The sequence below is a fragment of the Eriocheir sinensis genome, chromosome 22, assembly GCF_024679095.1.
Source record: "Eriocheir sinensis breed Jianghai 21 chromosome 22, ASM2467909v1, whole genome shotgun sequence".
Taxonomy (NCBI): Eukaryota; Metazoa; Arthropoda; class Malacostraca; order Decapoda; family Varunidae; genus Eriocheir; species Eriocheir sinensis.
This window is the reverse complement of record NC_066530.1, coordinates 15,390,105-15,411,067: the sequence shown is the minus strand read 5'-3', so window position 1 is coordinate 15,411,067 and position 20,963 is coordinate 15,390,105. Positions and strand designations below refer to the sequence as shown.

General features: G+C 45.3%; 2 protein-coding genes across 13 annotated transcripts in view; both read right to left on the bottom strand.

The window, feature by feature from the left end:
* LOC127002131 (very low-density lipoprotein receptor-like) overlaps positions 1-11,236 on the bottom strand; it is a 32,145-nt gene extending 20,909 nt beyond the window's left edge. For 2 of the 5 annotated variants that reach the window (XR_007755764.1, XM_050867724.1), the window contains exon 1: positions 10,383-11,236. Coding sequence is in view for 3 of the 5 variants with exons in the window: in XM_050867724.1 (XP_050723681.1) it covers positions 10,383-10,454 (72 nt within the window). In the remaining 2 variants the exon portion in view is untranslated. The remainder of the gene's footprint in view (positions 1-10,382) is intronic. The other 3 variants (XR_007755763.1, XM_050867723.1, XM_050867725.1) reach the window with 3 other exon arrangements.
* A 4,679-nt stretch (positions 11,237-15,915) lies between these two features.
* LOC127002130 (integumentary mucin C.1-like) overlaps positions 15,916-20,963 on the bottom strand; it is a 29,494-nt gene continuing 24,446 nt past the window's right edge. For 5 of the 8 annotated variants that reach the window (XR_007755760.1, XR_007755761.1, XM_050867716.1 and 2 more), the window contains 7 exons: positions 19,417-19,539; positions 19,044-19,166; positions 18,678-18,794; positions 18,146-18,265; positions 17,382-17,765; positions 17,196-17,300; positions 15,916-16,247 (listed from right to left, as the gene is read on the bottom strand). Coding sequence is in view for 6 of the 8 variants with exons in the window: in XM_050867716.1 (XP_050723673.1) it covers positions 16,138-16,247; positions 17,196-17,300; positions 17,382-17,765; positions 18,146-18,265; positions 18,678-18,794; positions 19,044-19,166; positions 19,417-19,539 (1,082 nt within the window). In the remaining 2 variants the exon portion in view is untranslated. The remainder of the gene's footprint in view (positions 16,248-17,195; positions 17,301-17,381; positions 17,766-18,145; positions 18,266-18,677; positions 18,795-19,043; positions 19,167-19,416; positions 19,540-20,963) is intronic. The other 3 variants (XM_050867719.1, XM_050867720.1, XM_050867721.1) reach the window with 3 other exon arrangements.

The window sequence follows — 20,963 nt, the reverse complement described above, 5'->3', positions numbered from 1 at the left end:
TGTGTGTGTGTGTGTGTGTGTGTGTGTGTGTGTGTGTGTTTGTCATCGCTCGGTGGTATGTGGGGCGGTGGGTTGCCCTGTCCCGCTGTGAAGAATGAATGTGTGTGTGTGTGTGTGTGTGTGTGTGTGTGTGTGTGTGTGTGTGTGTGTGTGTGTGTGTGTGTTCCTACTTTCTTACGTCCCTACCTAAAAAAAAAAAAAAGAGGCAACAAAACAGACACAAAAACACACACACACAAAAAAAAAAAAAAAACATACCCTTCATAAAATCAGAACAAAACATACAAAAATGGGGCAGCCCTATCTTCACAGTCTTTCTTTGTCTCTTGCGTCTTAATTCCACACATGAAGTACAATCTCTGGTATCGAACAAATAGAATATTATTAACAGCCGCGTCTGAGGCGTGAGCGATAAAGTCACAAGGTCCCACATCCGCTGATAAGGAAGGTGCGAGTTCTTATGAGACTTCGGCAGCTTTACACCCACTGAAAATGATCACTGGGTATAAACATAATTCTCGTATCACCGTTAATCCTGAGTCCAATGGCGGGGGTGTCTGACGTATCAAAACCCCGCTAGTCTTGTTAATGTGGGATATTTGGCAACCATGTGGATAGTGAGGGAGACTAGCAGCCATGTGGTTAGTGGAGCAGTTAGCGGATATGTGGTTTGAAGAGTGGAGCAGTTTGTAGCTATGTGGTTAGTGGGATAGGTTTAGATATGTGGTTGGTGGAACAGTTAGTGGGTATGCGTTTTTTTTTTTGTTTTTTTTTTACATCTAAGGAGACAGCTCAAGGGCGCAAAGAAAAAAAAAAGAAAAAAAGGCCCGCTACTCACTGCTCCCGAACAGAGGTTAAAGGAGTGTCCAAAATCAGAGGTTAATTTCGGGAGGAGAGGTGTCCTGATACCCTCCTCTTGAAAGAGTTCAAGTCGTAGGCAGGAGGAAATACAGATGAAGGAAGAATGTTCCAGAGTTTACCAGCGTGAGGGATGAAAGAGTGAAGATGCTGGTTAACTCTTGCATAAGGGGTTTGGACAGTATAGGGATGAGCATGAGTAGAAAGTCGAGTGCAGCGGGGCCGCGGGAGGGGGGGAGGCATGCAGTTAGCAAGTTCAGAAGAGCAGTCAGCGTGGAAATATCGATAGAAGATAGAAAGAGAGGCAACATTGCGGCGGAATTTAAGAGGTAGAAGACTATCAGTATGAGGAGGAGAGCTGATGAGACGAAGAGCCTTAGCCTCCACTCTGTCCAGAAGACAGTCTTAGATATGTGGTTGGTGGAACAGTTAGTGGGTATGCAGTTGGTGGAGAAGTTAAGATATGTGGTTAGTAGAGTGGAGGAGTTTGTAGCTATGTGGTTAGTGGGACAGGTTTAGATATGTGGTTGGTGGAACAGTTAGTGGGTATGTAGTTAGTGGAACAGTTAACAGGTATGTGGTTAGTATAGTGGAGAAGTTTGTATATCTATGTGGTTAGTGAAACAGACTTACGATAAATGGAGAAGTTACGTCATGTGGTTAGTGGAACAGGTTTAGATATGTGGGTAGTGGAACAGGCTCAGATATGTGGTTAGTGGAACAGTTAGCAGCCATGTGGGTAGTGGAACAGTTATCAGATATGTGGTTAGTGGAAAATAATAGCCATGTGGGTAGTGGAACAGTTATCAGACATGTGGTTAGTGGAAGTTAGTAGACATGTAGGTAGTGGAGGAGTTATCAGATATGTGGTTAGTGGAACAGGCTGTGTACTTGGGGAACTTTTAGGAGTTATTCGGTTAGAGGAAGAGACGCAGAGGCCATGCAGTTAATAGGACAGATATAAACATGTGAGGGTCGTGGGCGCTGAAGGGAGACTTAAGCAACGCCAACACGATAACATAACATGATCGAGACCTGTACTTAGGGAAATTTCTAAGAGTTATTCGGTTAGAGGAAGAGACGCAGAGGCCATCCAGTTAATAGGACAGATATAAACATGTGAGGGTCGTGGGGGCAGAAGGGACACTTAAGGAAAACCAACACGACAACACAACATGATCGAGACGGTAGACTATGTACTTAGGGGAACTTCTAGGAGCTATTCGGTAAGAGGAGGAGACGCAGAGGCCATGCAGTTAATAGGACAGATATAAACATGTGCGGGTCGTGGCGGCAGAAGGGACACTTAAGCAATACCAACACGATAACACAACATGATCGAAACCCCGAAAGCCACCCAGGCCCCACTTGAGATACGGTTCCTTTAATCTCGGAATATTAATCCTGAGTCCAAAGTTGCCAGATCGTCGTACTCAGTCTCCTCCTATGTTTGCCGATTTCCGCCCCCAAAACTGCCTCCTCGACCCTAATAACTGCCTTCATATATGATTATCGTTAAAATGATTAGTTATTGGTGTTTTTTGGCAATAGCTATGACTCAGAAACCGGTAAATACGAGGCTCTGAGTACGATAATCTGGCAACGGTGAGATTCCTGACACCTGCCTCATATCAGGTGTTTGAAGGGCTCGTCATTGCTCAGGAACCCTAATTACTTGGCGCGAGAAAAGACGTAAACAAGATCAGCTGTCAGATTTAGTGTTTGTGTATGTGTTAATTAAAGTCACATGCTCTATAATGACTTGTTAACGTTGCAATTCACTGCGTCTGCGAATACGTGCCATAGGGTCATGTTAAAATAGGAACATGGAACAGGGAACCATGTGTTGTGGTGCCAATACCATACATACAAGAAAGAAGAAGATAGATAAAGCCATGGATGGGAGGCAAGGTGGGGGGAGTGTGCAGGCAGAGTGTTGTAAGGGCCAACCGGCCTCTTGCAGACTCCTTACGTTCTTATGTTTTTATGTTCTTATATCGCCGCCTAAGAACACATAATTGACCAGGTTTTCTTAGGAGTTGTGGGCATTTCCAGGGGTAGTTTTATGACCCTGGTGGTAGTTTGACCCTTCTTCTGTACCCTGAGCCTAATCAAACACTCATTAAAACCCGACTGATCCCCCCTTTGACCTTTTGAAATAGCTGATGTGAGAAGCGAAAGTGTCTCGTAATACCAGCCATAGTCTCAACAACTGTAACCCAAAAGAAGCAGCGCGTATCTTAGACCGTACGAAATTACCTTTACTGCATAACACAAGGATGCCGCAGAAGAAGACGGGCGGATTCACAGGGAAAGAATGAGACTACAAGATGGAGCAGTGACCAAAGAAAACAAAGCTGATACCCTTCCTGCATCCTGGGGCATAAGAACTCACCTTCACAATCTAACCCAAGGACACACAAGGTTAGAATATATAGAAGACAAGTGGCCAGTATATCTTCGCGGCATTTATCATAATCGAGAGAAAACCAGTTAAAATCAAGTCTGCATCCTGGGGTATATCACAACTCACCCTCACAATTGAACTCAAGGATTCACGAGGTTTTGAAATGACAACAACAGGCTATTTTATCTTCGCGGCATCCATAACCAAGGAGGAACCAGTTGAAATCGATCCTGCATCTTGGGTAGCCTATGGGCCCCCTTTTTCATCGGTCTACAGCGCACCGGGGGGAGGGGGGGGAGGTCCGGGAAACCGTCAAAAGCCCCGGAGGTTGTGGGTCAGCCTCGCAGTGTGCCGTGAATGGGCGGTGAGCCGCGGGGAATATCAACGAGACTTCACCTGCCTTTAATGCTATGCGGGGAACTTGTTGATGCCTTGTAAATGATGATACTGGATACTATGGGCAGTGATGTGATGAAGGGCGGAATTCTTATGCGTGGATTTACTTCCTGTCATCAGTATCAACAGCATCAGGATTTCGAGTTCAGTTAATGTTTTTTTTTTGGGGGGAGGGGGACCTTGGCTTATACTGTTTCTAGGTTGCCATTCGGTTACTTTGGCTGTCTATCTCTTATCGTTTGTACGTAAGACATGGCCTACCAGAGCCCATTTTTTGTTATTACTCTTCATTAGAGAATCTCCAACCAATCCATGATACTCGCTTCTCGTTTCTTCATTTCTTATCCAGCTTTTTCTCTCTCTTACTTTGGTTGTCTATCTCATATCAGTTCTACGCAAGACATGGCCTTCCCGAGTCCAATTTTTGTTCTATTCGTCATTTGAATATCTCCAACCTTTGTGTGTGGCCTTAATCCATGATATTCGCTTCCTGTTTCTTCATTTCTTATCCAGCTTTTTCTCTCTTACTTTGGTTGTCTATCTCATATCAGTTCTACGCATGAGATGGCCTTCCCGAGTCCAATTTTTGTTCTATTCGTCATTTGAATATCTCCAACCTTTGTCTGTGGTGAGGGGGGGGGGCTGTTTGAAATCGCCCCCCCCCCCCAAAGTGAGGGGGCCCCCCAAACGAAATTTAACCATTGCTGCTATTCCCTTCTTCACATCTTCCCTCTGTTCTTCCTCCAATCACTCTGTTCTTTCTCCCATCACTTTGTTCTACCTCCTATCACTCTGTTCTACCTCCAATTGAACCATTTCACTATGTTCTACCTGGCCTTCCTCCATTTACTTTGTTCTACCTTCCTTCATCTGTTCTTCATTTTATTCAGTGCCTTAGTTTTTAGAAATAAAATGATTTTCCTTATCCAGCTTTTTCTCTCTTACTTTGGTTGTCTATCTCTTATCAGTTCTACGCATGAGATGGCCTTCCCGAGTCCATTTCATGTTATTATTCGTCATTTGAATATCTCCAACCTTTGTCTGTGGCCTTAATCCATGATATTCCCTTTCTGTTTCTTCATTTCTTACCTGGCATTTTTTCTCTATTACTTCGGCTCTTTATCTCTTATCAGTTCTACGTAAGACATGGCTTACCCGAGTCCATTTCTTGTTATTATTCGTCATTTGAATATCTCCAACCCTTGTCTGTGCCCTAGTCCATAATACTCGCTTTCCATTTCTTCATTTCTTACCCGGCTTTTTTTCCCTGTTACTTTGGTTATCTCTTATCATTTCCACGCACGATATGGCCAACCCAAGTCCATTCCTTCTTGTTCTTTCTTCCTTTCTTCTTGTACTTATTAGCATACTCCCAACCTTCTCCCGTCCGCTAATTCACGATACTTGCTTTCTGTTTCTCCATTTCTTACCCACCTCTTTCTCTCTCCTATATGCACGTTTCTTAATACCGCTCAAAGTACATAATAAGTCCTCGTATATTCCTAGTACTCAATAAAATATCTCATACGGGTACATGTAATAATCACCCACCGTATGCTGATTACCGTACGTGCTGGAATGCCTAACCCAACCCTGCATAGGAGACTGTTGACCCTTTGACGTAAGCCTCGCCCAGACATCCGTGCGGTCGGGTAGGCGGGCGGGGAGCGGTCTCACGGATGATAAGGTGAAGGGGATCCGACGCTATGGTGAGGAATCCAGGTCCCGTGAGGAGGCCTGTACACTCTTCCATCCTCTTTCTGAATGCTAACCTGAATACTTTGCGGGAATATGTGATGGAAAGTTGATTATGCTGAATGCTGTGCCGGATAATATGAAATAGAACCTTGCTTATGCTGAGGATTGCTTAAAACCTCCACATACATGCTGAAAACGCTACGAAACATCCCTTAACACTGAATACTATGCTGAAATATGTGATAGAAAGTTGATTATGCTGAATGCTGCACCGGAAAACATCAAATAGAACCTTGCATATGCTGAGGATTGCTTAAAACCTCCACATACATGCTGAAAACGCTACGAAACATCCCTTAACACTGAATACTATGCTGAAATATGTGATAGAAAGTTGATTATGCTGAATGCTGCACCGGAAAACATCAAATAGAACCTTGCATATGCTGAGGATTGCTTAAAACCTCCACATACATGCTGAAAACGCTACGAGACATCCCTTAACACTGAATACTATGCTGAAAAATATGATGGAGACTTGATTATGATATGAAATAGACCCTTGCCTATGTTTTTTTTATCATTAGTGTAAAATTAAAAATAAGTTCATCGGCTCCAGTATTAGAAAAAGCCAAACGTCCCTGTTAGTAATATTAATTCGAAACTATTATTGGTCACAAGTCATCGATATTATTTTTCGTAGTTCTAATCTTAGTCTCCACTGTTCATAATCAATCCATGTGTTTCTTTTGTACAGTGAACAGCTCAAGGGCAAAAACGAAAGGAAAACAACAACAAAAAAGCCCGTTCAGTATTTTACGCCCAGAAAAACGAACAGATATAGACAGCGAACAGAGAGAGATCAGTTCTTAACCCCTTGACTGCGGACTTCCTACAGTAAGACATCACCAAGCTACAAGAGTGGAACAAAAAGTGGCTGCTACGATTCAATGAAGAAAAATGTTAAGTCCTGCACCTTGGGAAGGGATATCCAGCACACCAATACCACATGGGGAACACTCCACTATCCACCACAGAGGCAGAGAAAGACATGGGGCTGTTTGTTACTAGGCTACAACTGAAAGCCTATTCCGAGCCAATCGCAGCGGACGGGTTATTAAGGACTCAAGATGCAAACAGGTCCACGATCAACCGGTTTGCTGGTGAGTGATGAAGATAAGGAGCCAATGAATCACAACGTCAACAAATCAATACAGAACGTGTGGCTTCTGATGACTCAAAATGCAAATCGGACCTCCATAAACCGGTTCTCTGGCCATGATGAGACCTGAGACACGCAGATCGGTACTCTGAGACGCCTCCTTCTCTTACATCAATCACTTCCAAAGGCCAAACGAGAGGTTAAACGCGTCCCAATGAGAGTTTATTTACGTTCATGTTGCAGAAAATGGTGTCAAACTTCCACTAGGGTTATAAAACTAGCCCTGAATGAACCACAACTCCTACAAAAGCCTTGTAAATGTGTGGCTTTGGGGGCAGAAGGGTTTAAGAAAATGACCCTCAGACAGCCGCTGATTGACGTAAGCGATAAGTCAAATCCGAGAAGGAAAGCATTTTCTTTTTTTTTATTTTTACGTCGCGGCCTATTGCGCCGGTGGGCTTCTTCCCGGTGGGGCCTGATGGTCGGCCCAAGGCTTCTTCCCGGTGGGGCTTGATGGTCGGCCCAGCCCGTTCTGGCGCAGGCGAGTGTTTATAGTGGTGCTATCTTGCATTAGCTCATGCTGCCCTCCCGGAGCTCATCTTTAATCCTAGAATCTAGAGTACGGGTTGATAGGTGGTCTTCTGGACAGCATGTGGGTAGTTTTAAGCCACTCGGCGGCGGCTGAAAAATTCCAGCTTGGTGGCACCGGCCGGGGATTGAACTCGCGTCCTCCTGAACGCGGCGCCGTCATTCTGTCGACTCAGCCACCGCCTCCCCCTAAATTCAGGGCACGGGGAGAGATTGTAACCAGGCACCGTGACAGGAAGCTGCGGAGGAGTAACTGTGTCGGACTGGTGACCTCCATGTTTGTGCCGGAGCGCTGGCGGCATCTCGCCCCTCCACTTTGTAAGGTTTATGACTTCTCCACATGCTGTTCGCTAGTGGTTTAACGAGCTAATGATAGGTTACGGGGATGAGGCGCCCCATAGCTCTTTATTACGGGTGTACTTCGGTTCCCTTGTTGTAGTCCTTGAATATTCAGTGTCTGGGGATGTCTTCATTAGGAGGCCGATGGTGGGCGCTTCAACGGGATGACGGAGCGACCTTTAGATAATTTCAAAGGTATTTTGTGTTTGCTTTAATTTTTCGGTGTCTACAGTCTTGTATTTGTGAAGTGTATGCGTTTGGGAATTCCTATGACGTGTGTGTGTGTGTGTGTGTGTGTGTGTGTGTGTGTGTGTGTGTGTGTGTGTGTGTGTGTGTGTGTGTGTGTGTGTGTGTTATACAATGACAGGGGGCAAGTAAAATAAACCAAAACAAAGCTCATAAGACGCTACTGCCACTAATAAAACAGTTGTCTAAAGGGAATGGTCCACGTGTGTGTGTGTGTGTGTGTGTGTGTGTGTGTGTGTGTGTGTGTGTGTGTGTGTGTGTGTAGGTAGCTTCCGCAAAAAAAAGGAGGGCAAGAGTAAGACGGAAACGGTAGAAGTGGAGTAGTAGTAGAAGGAGGAGGAGGAAGAGGAAGAGGAGGAGGAGGAGGAGGAGGAGGAGGAAGAGGAGATGATGGAGGTGATAAGCGTCCTGCCTCGAGGCCTCTGGGTTTGGACTGGCCGGCAGGTGACACACAGCACACCTTGAGACCGCACCTATTAACCCGGTAGCTGCGGGGATCATGTTTCTTAAAGGCTCCTCTAAGCGAATTAATCAGAAAAAAATCATCACTCACGCAAACCATTTCATAATTTATATCAACGCATTTGTGATCAGTTTATGCACCATCTATTTTGGGGGTCTTTGGGTCGTATTTTAAAACATTTCGTCGCCCAAGTTCACATATTTGACATGGCTTTCGTAGGAGCTGTAGGCCTTTCCAGGGGTAGTTTTATGACCCTGGTGGTAGTTTGACTCTTCTTCTGTGCCATGAACCTTAAAAAACACTCATGAAAAACAGATTGATCCCCTCTTTGACCTTTAGAAATAGTTGATGTGAGAAGCAATAGTGTCTTAAAATACGGCCCATTAATTTCGCCCGTCGCTGGTACACGGTAAAGACACTAATTTGGCCCGTCGCTGGTACACGGTAAAGACACTAATTTGGCCCGTCGCTGGTACACGGTAAAGACACTAATTTGGCCCGTCGCTGGTACACGGTAAAGACACTAATTTGGCCCGTCGCTGCTACCGGGCTAAACACACCTCCACGAACCATCCTTAATTAACACACGGAGGACAACGAGCACTACATAAACCTCCACCACCTTACTCATGCCCTATGCAACACCAATAACGGCCGCCAAAAGTATGACCAACTATATCATTTTACTTCGTTTGATTCGTATTCTCAGACACTTTCGGCTCCAACAACAATGATTTCCAAGGCCCACAAAGGAGGTTGGTCGGGTTCTCATGAGTGGTTTTTCACGTTCACGGTCCAGAAGCCTCGTCGAACTATCACGAGGCTCAGGAAACTACCCGTGTAAGTACTAACGCAACCTCCCTGAAAGCCGTGTTAAGGACCGGTTCGACAGTCCAGCACCGAGTCATTGTAAGCCCCGAAACCAAACTATATTCCCCACAATGATCCGTTATCTCTACTCAGTACCAGACATTAAAGAGATTTCCTGTGTGGTTTTCTATAGTTTCCTTTTTTTATATCAACGCCAAGCACTATACAAGGAAAGGAATGTTCATGGTATTTTGTGTTTGGTTGGAGAGCTTACAAACTTGCTGCAATGGACTGTAAAATTGGTCCTTCGTGTGGGTGCGTGTGCCGGGCCCCAACGCTGCCAGATTGTCGTACTCTGCCTCTTGTGTTTGCCGATTTCCGAGTCCAAAACTGCTTTCATCACCCAAATAACTGCTTTCATCACCCAAATAACTGCTTTCATCTCCCAAATAACTGCTTTCATATATGGTTATCGTTTAAATGGTTAATTATTGGTGTTTCCTGGCAACAGTTATGGGCCAGAACCCGGTAAATACGCGGCTCTGAGTACGATAATCTAGCAATGGTGGTTTGGCCTGATATGTTAAAACACCATCACGGAGCACTCGGAGTCTCCACCCCCCCCCCCCCTCCCACCACCACCACCAAAGTTGATGTAGTTTACTTTGCGTGTTGGTAAATAGCAGCAAAGTGATTACAGGATACCAGGAAATGTGGCAATAATAGAGAAAGACATATTATCAGTAGAAAACTAAAAAAACCGGAGCCTTAAATCCGTGTATGATCTTGTGTTACGTTTATCGGGTGCGTGTCACGACGGCTCCGCTCATAACGCTGTGCCTCGAGCTTCGTCACGTTCAAAGTTTGGTCGCTTGGCTCAGTGACGCTCCTTTTCGTCTTCGCTGTTTCCTGACAAGATTCGTAAATAAGAAAAAAAAGCTCAACACCCACACACAAACACACACACACACACAACCACACACACACACACGTTTCCATTATCCGAAATTTCATTCACAGTTCGGCTGACTGGTCATCGAACTGGTAACTTTTGGCACTGAACAGGATGTCGAGCGAGTGTCTTCCCGATCACCACCTCGGCTCGGCTAACCACTCCGTCACAGTCTTCCGAGTCTCGTTCTGTGGTGTGTTTCTGCGTCTCTTGCCTCAGTTTCCTCATGGAGTACGCCAGACTAACTGTTTTCTAACCTCGTGGGCAGTGGCGGTCTCTTGTGTCACTCAGACTTCACATACAATGAGAGACTATTAAATTTTTCAACTTCGGGCACGAGCGGGTAACCGGACTAACTGTTTTCTAACCTCGTGGGCATTGGCGGGCTCTCGTGTCACTCAGTCTTTACATACAACAAGAGACTACTTCACTTCCAACTTAGGGCACGTGCAAGTTCAATTACCTGAGTCACAGCGTGTGTTAGAGTCATCGCCAGCAGCGCCGCCACCAGGAGACGTGTGGCGGCCGGAGGCATGGTTGTGGTGGTGTGAGCAGCGGCGGCAGACCGACCCTTCCTCTCCCTCCTGTGCCACGCCGCCTCTCCCTCCCTCTCCCTCAACACTCTCACAGCCGCCAACACCACCACACGACTTGAACTGAGCGTGGCTGGCGGGCTACTGGGCTGGGCTGCCTAGGAAACGAGGTACCGCTGGGCTCCTTCCTTCCTGCCTTCCTCACCCGCTTCGCCTGTGCCAGTGGTGTCTCCAGTGTCATGTAGCTACAGCAGCCCTAAGCCTACTGCAGTGACGTGACAAGTCCGCCGGATCAACGAAATCCACCCGTTGTGTAATGGTTCGTGGGTATAAGGAAACTGCCGCCATACCAGTGTGGTTTAAACTGTTCTTTCTTTGAGTGAGTGTAAATAATGGTTATTGATAGTACGAAGAGCTGCTGTGCGTCTCCTTTCCGCCGTCTGGTATTTAGTTATCTACTTGTGACGAAGTGGATCCCAGTGAGTAGTTAGTTTATCGCTGTCTTCTTGAAGCTTTTCTTATCACAGGTCTTTTGTTATTTCCCTTGAGTACTCTCCTGTGACTCCTTCCCGCCACCCGCCTCCACACAGCAGTCCGGACCCAGGATATTGCCACACAGCAGTCCGGACCCAGGATATTGCCACACAGCAGTCCGGACCGAGGATAAAGTCAGGGCCGCATGCAGCCCACGGATTATCAAGTGTTATCTGAATTTCATTTATGATGGCCGCCAAAATCATTGTAAGTAATTATTCATCCCTAATTATGTATCTTGGTAAGTGGCTATTTTTCTTTTCAGTTTTTAATTCTTTTTTTACATACGATGAAATATTAATGATGGAATGCATGCATTTATAAATTCTTCCAAACACACAAACACACACACATACACACACGATTCTCCGGCGAAGTGGAGACGGGTGGGTAAAGGCAAGATCTAAATAAAGGGATCTTGGGTAAAGGTGAAGGTAGCCTACAGGTGGGTGCAACGCTATAGCTTCGCGTGGCTGCGGTGCTCATCTCTGAACCGTTGGCCTTTGGAGCCTGTGGTAAGTAAGAACCAGTGGGCTCTTGCAGTGAGCTCGACCTGCCACCTGGTGGCCGTCTTGGAACTACAATAAAAATTGTGCATGCAGACCTTGTGAAAGATTTTTTTCTCTCAAGTTTATCGTTAGTATTTAAAAATCACATATTTTCACATAGCTGCGGTATAGAGACAATTGACTTAATAATGGTATTTAAGAAATGGAGCAACACGAAGATTTTTTCCCCACGGAAACAATCGTCACATGCTATATGATATCCTTTCAAAGTTCAGTATAGTGAATGTGATATTATAAGATACTAAAGATGTGTGAGTTATGATTTGAATTATATGTATGAAATAAGTTTAACACTTGCTGCCGGGAGCGTGCGGTATGCTCTGCAGCAGTGTAAACAACCTCCCGTGTTCTTGACGAGATAGATGGCTTCTTTCTTAAAAGGAAATTTGGGCCATCCTTTGACATATTTCGTGAATGGGTATTATTTTCCACTGAAGGAAGAACATGACTTACAGTACGCCGCAGCACAAACCAAGTTAGTCATCGACGTCGCCGCCTCCACGCGGGTGCTGGGTCAGGGTTTGTTTTGCATGCATCGTATGTGAGGCAGGGGCGTACCAGCTGGAGCAAATGTTGAATGGCAAAAATTTCAACACTTTCCATCACTACTATTGTAAGAAATTGAAAGCATGGCACCATTGTTTGACGTTTGACTTCTCTTTTCTTGCATGAAGGAAATGTTTCCCCATAGGCCTCCAATGATGCACCTATGAATCACTGGATGGAGTGTTGTAGGATATATCGTTGAATGCTCTTATTTTGCCAACAATGTTCATTATAACGCCATGCATAATGTAGAGTACTCAGATTTTTTGGTGGAAACATAATATTGACCATTACAACTCTGATGTGTTGCTATAGTCGGTTCCACGAGAGCTGGCGGCCAGATCCTTCAGGGGTGGACTCGCGGACTTGGTATCATTGCTTGGGTGACGGTACTGATTTTAAGAGGTAGCAGAGAGCGAGAGATAGTAGGCTATGTCACGGCAGGTTAGGTCTAGTAAACACCAGCCAATGAGCGACGCAAGAGACCGTCACCCAAACAATGATGCCAAGTCCGCGAGTCCACCCCTGAAGAATTAGGCCGCCAGCTCTCGTGGAACCGACTATAGCAACATATCGGAGTTGTAATGGTCAATATTATGTTTCCACTAAAAAATCTGAGTACTCTACATTATGCATGGCGTTATAATGAACATTGTTGGCAAAATAAGAGCATTCAACGATATATCCTACAACACTCCACCCAGTGATTCATAGGTGCATCATTGGAGGCCTATAGGGAAACATTCGCGGGACTCAGATGTTTACAGGTTTGGAGGTGACAGAGGTTCCAAGCGGGCCATTAGGGGGCAGGTCGAGCTCGCTGCAAGAGCCCGGGACAGGAGACAATGTTTACCTTCCCCAGGATTCCTCAAGTGCACGTTTATCGAACAGCCCGAAAGGGAGGATGAACAGATGGGTGAGCTACAGACCGACTGCCCGGGTCGGAGTTCGAACCTGGGCCCGCGGAGTCTTTGCCAGGCTCGCTGACCACTGCCCCACGGAGATGGATGGTCAGTCTCCTTCAGCCCGTGCCCCCTGTCCACCCAGCAGTGAATGGGTGCCGGGTGTCTGTCAAGGGTTGTGTCCCGCCCCACAGGTGTGTGTGTGTGTGTGTGTGTGAGTGTGTGTGTGTGTGTGTGTGTGTGTGTGTGTGTGTGTGTGTGTGTGTGTGTGTGTGTGAGTGTGTGAGGTTTCATCCATTCCCAGAGATCCATCACTTGTGAGCTCCAAGCCCCGTCGGGGAGGGAACCTACTACTGGCTGGTGATCGCAGGTCTATCGCGTGGACAGATAACGGGGAATTACACACACACACACACACACACACAATAACACCGGAGGCAACTGATCAGATGGATTAAGAATGGCTCTAGCGCGCGAGTTTGTGTGTGTGTGTGTGTGTGTGTGTGTGTGTGTGTGTGTTATCAGATAAACCACGACGTATATATCGGTAATCTAATATTTCAAACACTTAATTCCTTCCTTGATCCCAGGAAGCACAACATGACCCGAGGCCTTCCAGCAGCGGTGGTGTCGCGTGTTTTGGTGTTTCCGTCCACTCGTCACTCGTGAGGCCAGGATGTCACACTCGCTAGTAAGGTGTTCGTGCAAGTCAATCTGTGTTTTTATTGTTATTGTTACTTACAACACATCAACAGCTATCTAAATAAAATCACGATAATACTGATCAAGGCTACAGATAAATGGCATGGGAGGAGCAGTCATCTAAGAGAGAACTAAAGTCGAAACTGAGGGTCGGGTCAGGGGTAAGGGACGCGGGCGCCACTTGTTTCTATTTTCTATAAGGAAAGGAGGCAGCTCAGGGGGAAGAAAAGTTACAAAAGAGCCATCTGACGCTGCTCCTCCAAAGTGTGTAGCAAGAAGTTCTAAGATCTAAAAGAGTCCAGAATCATTTGGAGAACCCAGGGAAGCAGGGAATCCTCTCTACTGTTCAAAACAAAATCGTTAATCTATTGACACGTGACCCTATTAAACATTTCAGTTACCCCAATAAATACAGAACGGAGTACACTATTAGCCCACAAACACGATCCTTCCTAGGGCACTCAAAATACTGCAACCGGTGTGGCGGACAGGGAGTTCCCATACCAACAACTGCGCATACGTGGCCCACAACGCCCAGAGCTGCAGACGGTGGGTGTTGCTTTTTCTTTTTCACAGTAAAGAAGGCAGCGCAGGAAGATACAAAATGCCCGCTGCCACTTTCATATCTCCTGATCCCCGCAGACCTCAGAGCTGTGGCTAGTTTAGTGTGTTGTGCAGCACACAGCCGAGAATGAACGAAACGTCGGGTGAGTGGACTGAGGACTGATTGGCTGACTGACTGACTGCGGTATACCGTCTGGGGAACACTTCAAGCACTGCAGGCCGCATTGATATGTCTTGTTTAGAGTTTTATGCCTTCATGTGTCGGGCGGTGGTGTTGCTTTGAGAACTTATCGTCCGGGGAGCTTCTGGCCCGCTACACCGGCACTACGGAACAGTTCATCATCTTCCCAAGGCCTCCCCGCCTGCCGCCACACACCGCCTCCGTCGGGCCAAGTAGTGCCTCTCCGCCAAGTGTCGTGATGGGGTGGGTGGCTTACGGCTTACAGCGGTGCCCCCTCCCTTAGCCGTACATAGACCGGCGGCTCGCTGTTCCGCCGTGAGAGGGAGAGAAATGAATCCCTGACATAACACTGCCTACAGTTATGAGACCAATAAATCACAAACACACCAAAGAGTATATACAATACATCCAATATTTGCAGGGCTTCTGGTCTGGCCAATAATATGCACTGAACAATGATGGCGGAGGGACCTGTTGGCAAAGGTAATCGAAACACATTTCATCCTAAAAATCATAATCTTTGTAATTCTCCTTGATACAGCTGGCGTTACAACTCACAAACACTTCTATTCTGCTTGTGGACTCGACAGTGCTGCATGCTAAGGCCCATCGTCTCAAACATTTCGAGGATTACAAACCAGCACTTGATTAGGCTCTCGTAGAGGTTGTGGATATTTCCAAGGGTAGTTTTCAGAGCCTAATGGCGGCTTGGCAGGCTTCTGAACCCTGACTGTGAAAAGCACTGAAGAGAAGCGGACTAGCTTTCTTTGTGGCCCTTAGAAATACTTGTTGTGAAAGCCGAAAGCGTCTGTGAATACGGGCCGGAGATGTTTGCTCTGGGTCAGGGATTCCATCACCAACTTGTGAAGGAGTGATCCAAAGAGTGTGTGCTTGTGACCCTATATTGGTAGGGGGCCCGGAGTATGGAGAACACTTTTTTTTTTTTTTTTACGTCGTGGCCTTTTCAATTGCGCCGGTAGGCTTCTTCCCGGTGGATCCTGATTTCCTGATGGTCGGTCTAAGGCACTGAGGGAGTAATTACCCCCATGGGGGGGATAAAAGAAATGATTGAAGCCGTTAGGTATTAAAAAATTAAAAAAAAAAATAAAAAAAAAAATAAAAAAATAAATAATAATATAATAAAGTGCAGTTTTTTTTTTTTTTTACTTTTTAATCACGAATGCATATAATTTTTTTTTTTTTTAAAGATTTTTTTTTAAAAAATATTCTAATATTAATTCGTTTTATATTATTTCCTTCCCCCTCATTATTCTTCTTATTCTTTATTCTTTATTATAAAAAAAAAAAAAAATTAAAATAAGTAAAAAATTATATAATATATTTTTCTATAATTTCATGTAAAATAATTGTAAATGAACAGGAATGGGGGCTAGGGGTAATTGTCCTCTACCTCTGCGCTGTCAGGGGTAACAATGTCAGAAAGTTTGAGAACCACTGGTCTAAGGCTTCATCCCGGTGGGGCCTGTTTGTCGGCCCAGCCCGTATACACATCAAGTTGGAGCGCCGCTTCACAAACAGACCCATACAAAACGACGGGAAGACCTATTATATATGGTAGCAAAGGGAAGGGGGGCGTTAAGCGTAAAACAGGGTCACACAGTAAGAGAAGTTTGAAGAACACTGCTCCGGAGGCTGCCTTGGTCCACGGTCTTTGCGGCTCACTAGGTCAACAGCCAATCTCATCCGAGCCGTCAAAGCACTGAAGGTATCCATCGCAGCGGTCCTGCTCATAGATGCATCCACCGTCCCTACACGTCCAGAAGCCCGCTTCACAACCTGCATTATAGCACACAGTCAGGCAGGAGCGGGGCAAGGGTTCAACGAGCAGACACTTCAAGGGTGAGGGATGTAGAGGAGTAAAGTCAGGTTCAGCATTTGGTTGGGCAAAGTTTGGGTCAGGTCCGGTTGAGTTATAAGTTTGATTAGTTCGAAATCTAAGGTTAGTGAGTCTGTCCTGAAGGAGGTCTGTTTGAGGAAAAACATTTGGAAGTTATCTAAGTTGTGAACAGGTTGCTAGGTAAAGGCAGAGTTAGGAAATTCTCTCTCTCTCTCTCTCTCTCTCTCTCTCTCTCTCTCTCTCTCTCTCTCTCTCTCTCTCTCTCTCTCTCTCTCTCTCTCTCTCTCTCTCTCTCTCTCTCTCTCTCTCTCTCTCTCTCTCTCTCTCTTAGCTTTGTAATAATACCGATGAAGTTCTTTATGCACTCCAATCTCTCCAAACAAATAGAAACCTACTACCAGAGTTTGTATATTAAATAATACTTCGAGAAAAAATCGAAAGACTCTCTTCTTTCACATCCTCATTTAATCTGTCCTTGCATAATGGCATAGTCCGTTAGGATAAGAAGATGGCTTACGTCACCCCGTCAAGATTGCATGCAACCCGCGGATCATGGCCTCAACTCCAGCTTTGAACTTTGAGACAGAAAGGTACTTGTAATCACAGGCCCATTAGTCTAACCTGAGCAGCAATCCAGTGAGTGTTGGCTCGTCCTAAATTGCTACGTGAACCCACTTTGAAGAACCCTACACGTCAGTTTGGGATACCACTCCATCATAAAATACATACATACATACATACATAATGGCGGGCGGCACGGAACTATTAGTACTATAAGGAGGGGGAGGGAAAATGGGGCAGGTGAAGCGTAAAATAAGGTCATGGTACGGGAAGTTTGAGGATCACTGCTCCGGAGGCTGTCTTAGTCCACGGCCGTTGGTACTCACAGTTTTCCTCATCCGATCCGTCCCAGCATTGCAAGTAGCCATCGCAGCAGTCTTCCACAGAGACGCAGCCACCGTCCCTACATTGCCATTGGCCCGCACCACACCCTGCATAACAACACACGGTCAGGCAGGGGAAGGGCAGGGGTCCAATAAGCAACAAGGAGAGAAGGGAATAACATCACTCACCAGGAGGAAGAGTGGTTGTGGGGGTGGTGGTTGTAGTGGTGGTGGTGGTTGTGGTGGTGGTAGGAGTAGTAGTAGTAGTGGTAGGAGTAGTAGTAGTTGTGGTAGGAGTAGTAGTAGTAGTAGTTGGAGTAGTAGTAGTAGTAGTTGGAGTAGTAGTAGTAGTAGTAGTAGTAGTAGTTGGAGGAGTAGTGGTAGTAGTGGTAGGAGTAGTAGTAGTAGTGGTAGGAGTAGTAGTAGTAGTGGTAGGAGTAGTAGTAGTAGTAGTAGTTGGAGTAGTAGTAGTAGTAGTGGTAGGAGTAGTAGTAGTGGTAGTAGCAGGACAGCCTCCACTACTTGCAGCACAAAGGCCACCACCACAATCAGTCTGGGACGGAGCACACGGAGCTACACGCAGGAGAAAAAATACCTTCAATAAAATCGTCACAGTGATACACAACATTAAGGTACATTGCTGTGTCAGTCTCTAAACTCAAAGTCACAAATATAAATAGATTAACTCTCAGAAAAAAAGTACAATTGGCTCCACGCAAACATATACTGAGCATTTAATAACGAAAAATAAGTAGATTGTTATTACTGCTACAAAGGAAAATCAACTTGGACAGGGCAGGGATTCAATGTACAACAAGTTAAGGCCGGCACATCTAGTTTACTGATGCAGCCACTGTCCAGCGCCACAATCTGCATAATAGCACACAGTCAGACAGGGGCAGGGCAGGGCAGGGGTTCAACGAGCAAGGAGAGAAGAGAATAACATCACTCACTGGGGGTAGTAGTAGTAGTAGTAGTAGTGGTGGTGGTGGCGGTGGTAGTAATGGGGCAGCTTGCGATATCTGCAGCACAAAGGTCGCCACCGCAGTAGACTTGCTCCGGTGTACACGTGACTACACAGGAAAAAAAAACCTTCAAAAAATATAAAGTCAGTGATGCACAACGCTAACGAATATTGTCGTGGAAGCCGAAAATGTCGAAGTCACAAGTCTAAACAGATTATACCAGGAAAAGTACAATTGGCTCAACACAAACATATATTGAACATTCAACGAGGAAAAATAGTATTACCGCTACGGAAGAAAATTTACGTGGACAGTACAGGGGTTGAAACAGCAACAAGTTAAGGCCGACACACCATGGGTAAACGACACCTCATCACACACGTCAGTTTGGGACAGCACTCCCTCACAAACAGATACACGCAAAACGACGAGAGGCCAAAAGAAAATCAGGTTCACACTAAGAGAAGTTTGAAGGTCACTGCTCCAGAGGCTGCCTTAAAGTACGATCTTTGTTACTCACTAGAACAGACGCCAGATTGCTCATCCGAGTCGTCATTGCAATGAGAAAGGCCATCGCAGAGGAACTTCATATCGATGCAGTCCATGTCAGCACACTGCCACTGCGCTGCGCCACAACCTGTAAATAGCACACAGTCAGGCAGGGGCAGGGCAGGGGTTCAACGAGCTAAAAGTTAAGGCCGACACATCATGGGTAAACGATGTCTCATTATTGGTCAGGGAAGGGTTTGGGGAAGTAATGTAAGGTTCAGCATTTGGCTGGGTTAGGTCTGAGTTAGGTAAGAACATCAATTTGGGACACCACTCTGTCACACTTATAAGATCACAGTTCTGGAGGCTGCTTTAGTGCACCGCCTTTGATACTCACTGGTAGGGTTTACAGGACAGCCTTCTTCGTCCGAGTCGTCACTGCAGTCAGGTTTCTTATTGCAACGTGTCGTGGTGTCGATGCAGCCACCGTTTCTACACTGCCACTCGCCTGCGCCACACTCTGCATAACAGCACACAGTCAGGCAGGGGCAGGGCAGGGGTTCAACGAGCAAAATGTTAAGGCCGACACATCATGGATAAACGATGCCTCATCATTGGTCAGGGAAGGGTTTGGGGAAGGAAAGTAAGGTTCAGCATTTGGTTGGATTAGATTTGAGTTAAGTAAACACATCAATTTGGGACACCACTCTGTCACAATTATAAGATCACAGCTCTGAAGGCTGCCTAAGTGCACCGCCTTTGATACCCACTGGTCGGCGTTGGAGGACAGCCTATTTCATCCGATTTGTCAAGGCAATCATCCTTCCCATCGCAGCGTTTCTTGTTATCGATGCAGGAAGTGTCTCTACACATCCACTCGCTTGCGATACACCCTGCAAAACAGCACACAGTCAAGTAGGGGCAGGGCAGGGGTTCAACGAGCAACAAATTAAGGCCGACATATCATGAGTGAACGATACCGCATTCAAGGTTTTGGAGAGTAAAGTAGCTATGACTCAGCGTCTGGAAGGATTAGGTTTGATTTATTTACACACATTAGTAACTCAGGAGGCCGGAGTTCGATCACCGGCACTTAGTAGTGTACATTTCAAAATTTCCACTATGCTATTGCACGTTCTGTAATGTATATAAGCACCGTAGGTGTCACCGTGGCTTGATTAAAAGCGTCTCCAGCTACAAGGAGAGTGTGAGGGGTCAGTCTTCCTTCATGCCCATGGACGGTGCTGGGCTGGGGCGTGAGGCAGCGTGGCCCCTGGCGCGGTGACTTTTGGCTGACTGGTGGCTCAGTGGTGTGCTGCCCTCATTTCACTCATAAGGCCCGGGGTCGATCCCCCGCATCCAGTGGTGTAATTTCGAGATTTTTTCACCACGTTATTGCAGTTTTTATGATAAATGTAGTATTAGAAGAGGTAAAAATGAACTAATAATAGCGATAATAACGGTAGCCATATATCATTGTAATTATAATAATAAAAATGAGGAGAAGGATGATGATGCTACAACTATTACTACTACTACTACTAATGATAATAATAATAATGATAATAATAATAATAATAATAATAATAATAATAATAATAATAATAATAATAATAATAATAATAATAATAATAATAATAATAATAATAATAATAATAATAATAATAAATAGTATTAGTATTAGTAGTAACTATAATAATAATAATGATAATTCTCATAATAAGAAAAAAAAGACTAAGAAGACGATGATGAAGCAGAAGTAAAGGAAAACGAAGAAAAGATTACCAACGCAGCACCAAAGCTTGGAGCTCAGGGTCGGCGAAGAACAAACCACCAAAAGTACAATTTCGTGCCTCATTTGTCATTCGGAACACCGGAGCAGAGTTCTTCAGCCTTCCTCACTACAGAATAGTATAGTCCGTAGGGGAAATATATGTGAATGGTCTCTCCCTGGGAGAAAGTTATTTTCCTCTTCAGTTTTCTCCTTTCCCGTAAAAAAAAAAAAAAATATATATATATATATATATATATATATATATATATATATATATATATATATATATATATATATATATATATATATATATATAAAATCAGAAATAGGGTGCAAAATCTTACGAACCTCAGGGTTTGCCTATGCACAAGGACCTTGTGGATAAACAGGCAGACAAAGAAAAGCTGGAATGGAACATCTAATCGGGAAATGGGCGGGGCATAGCACTTTGAACACTGTACTGACTCGGTGTGCTATGAGTGGACTGTCCTATATATAACAATAGAATCCCCTACCAGTTCTGGAGGGTAATGATACCAGAGC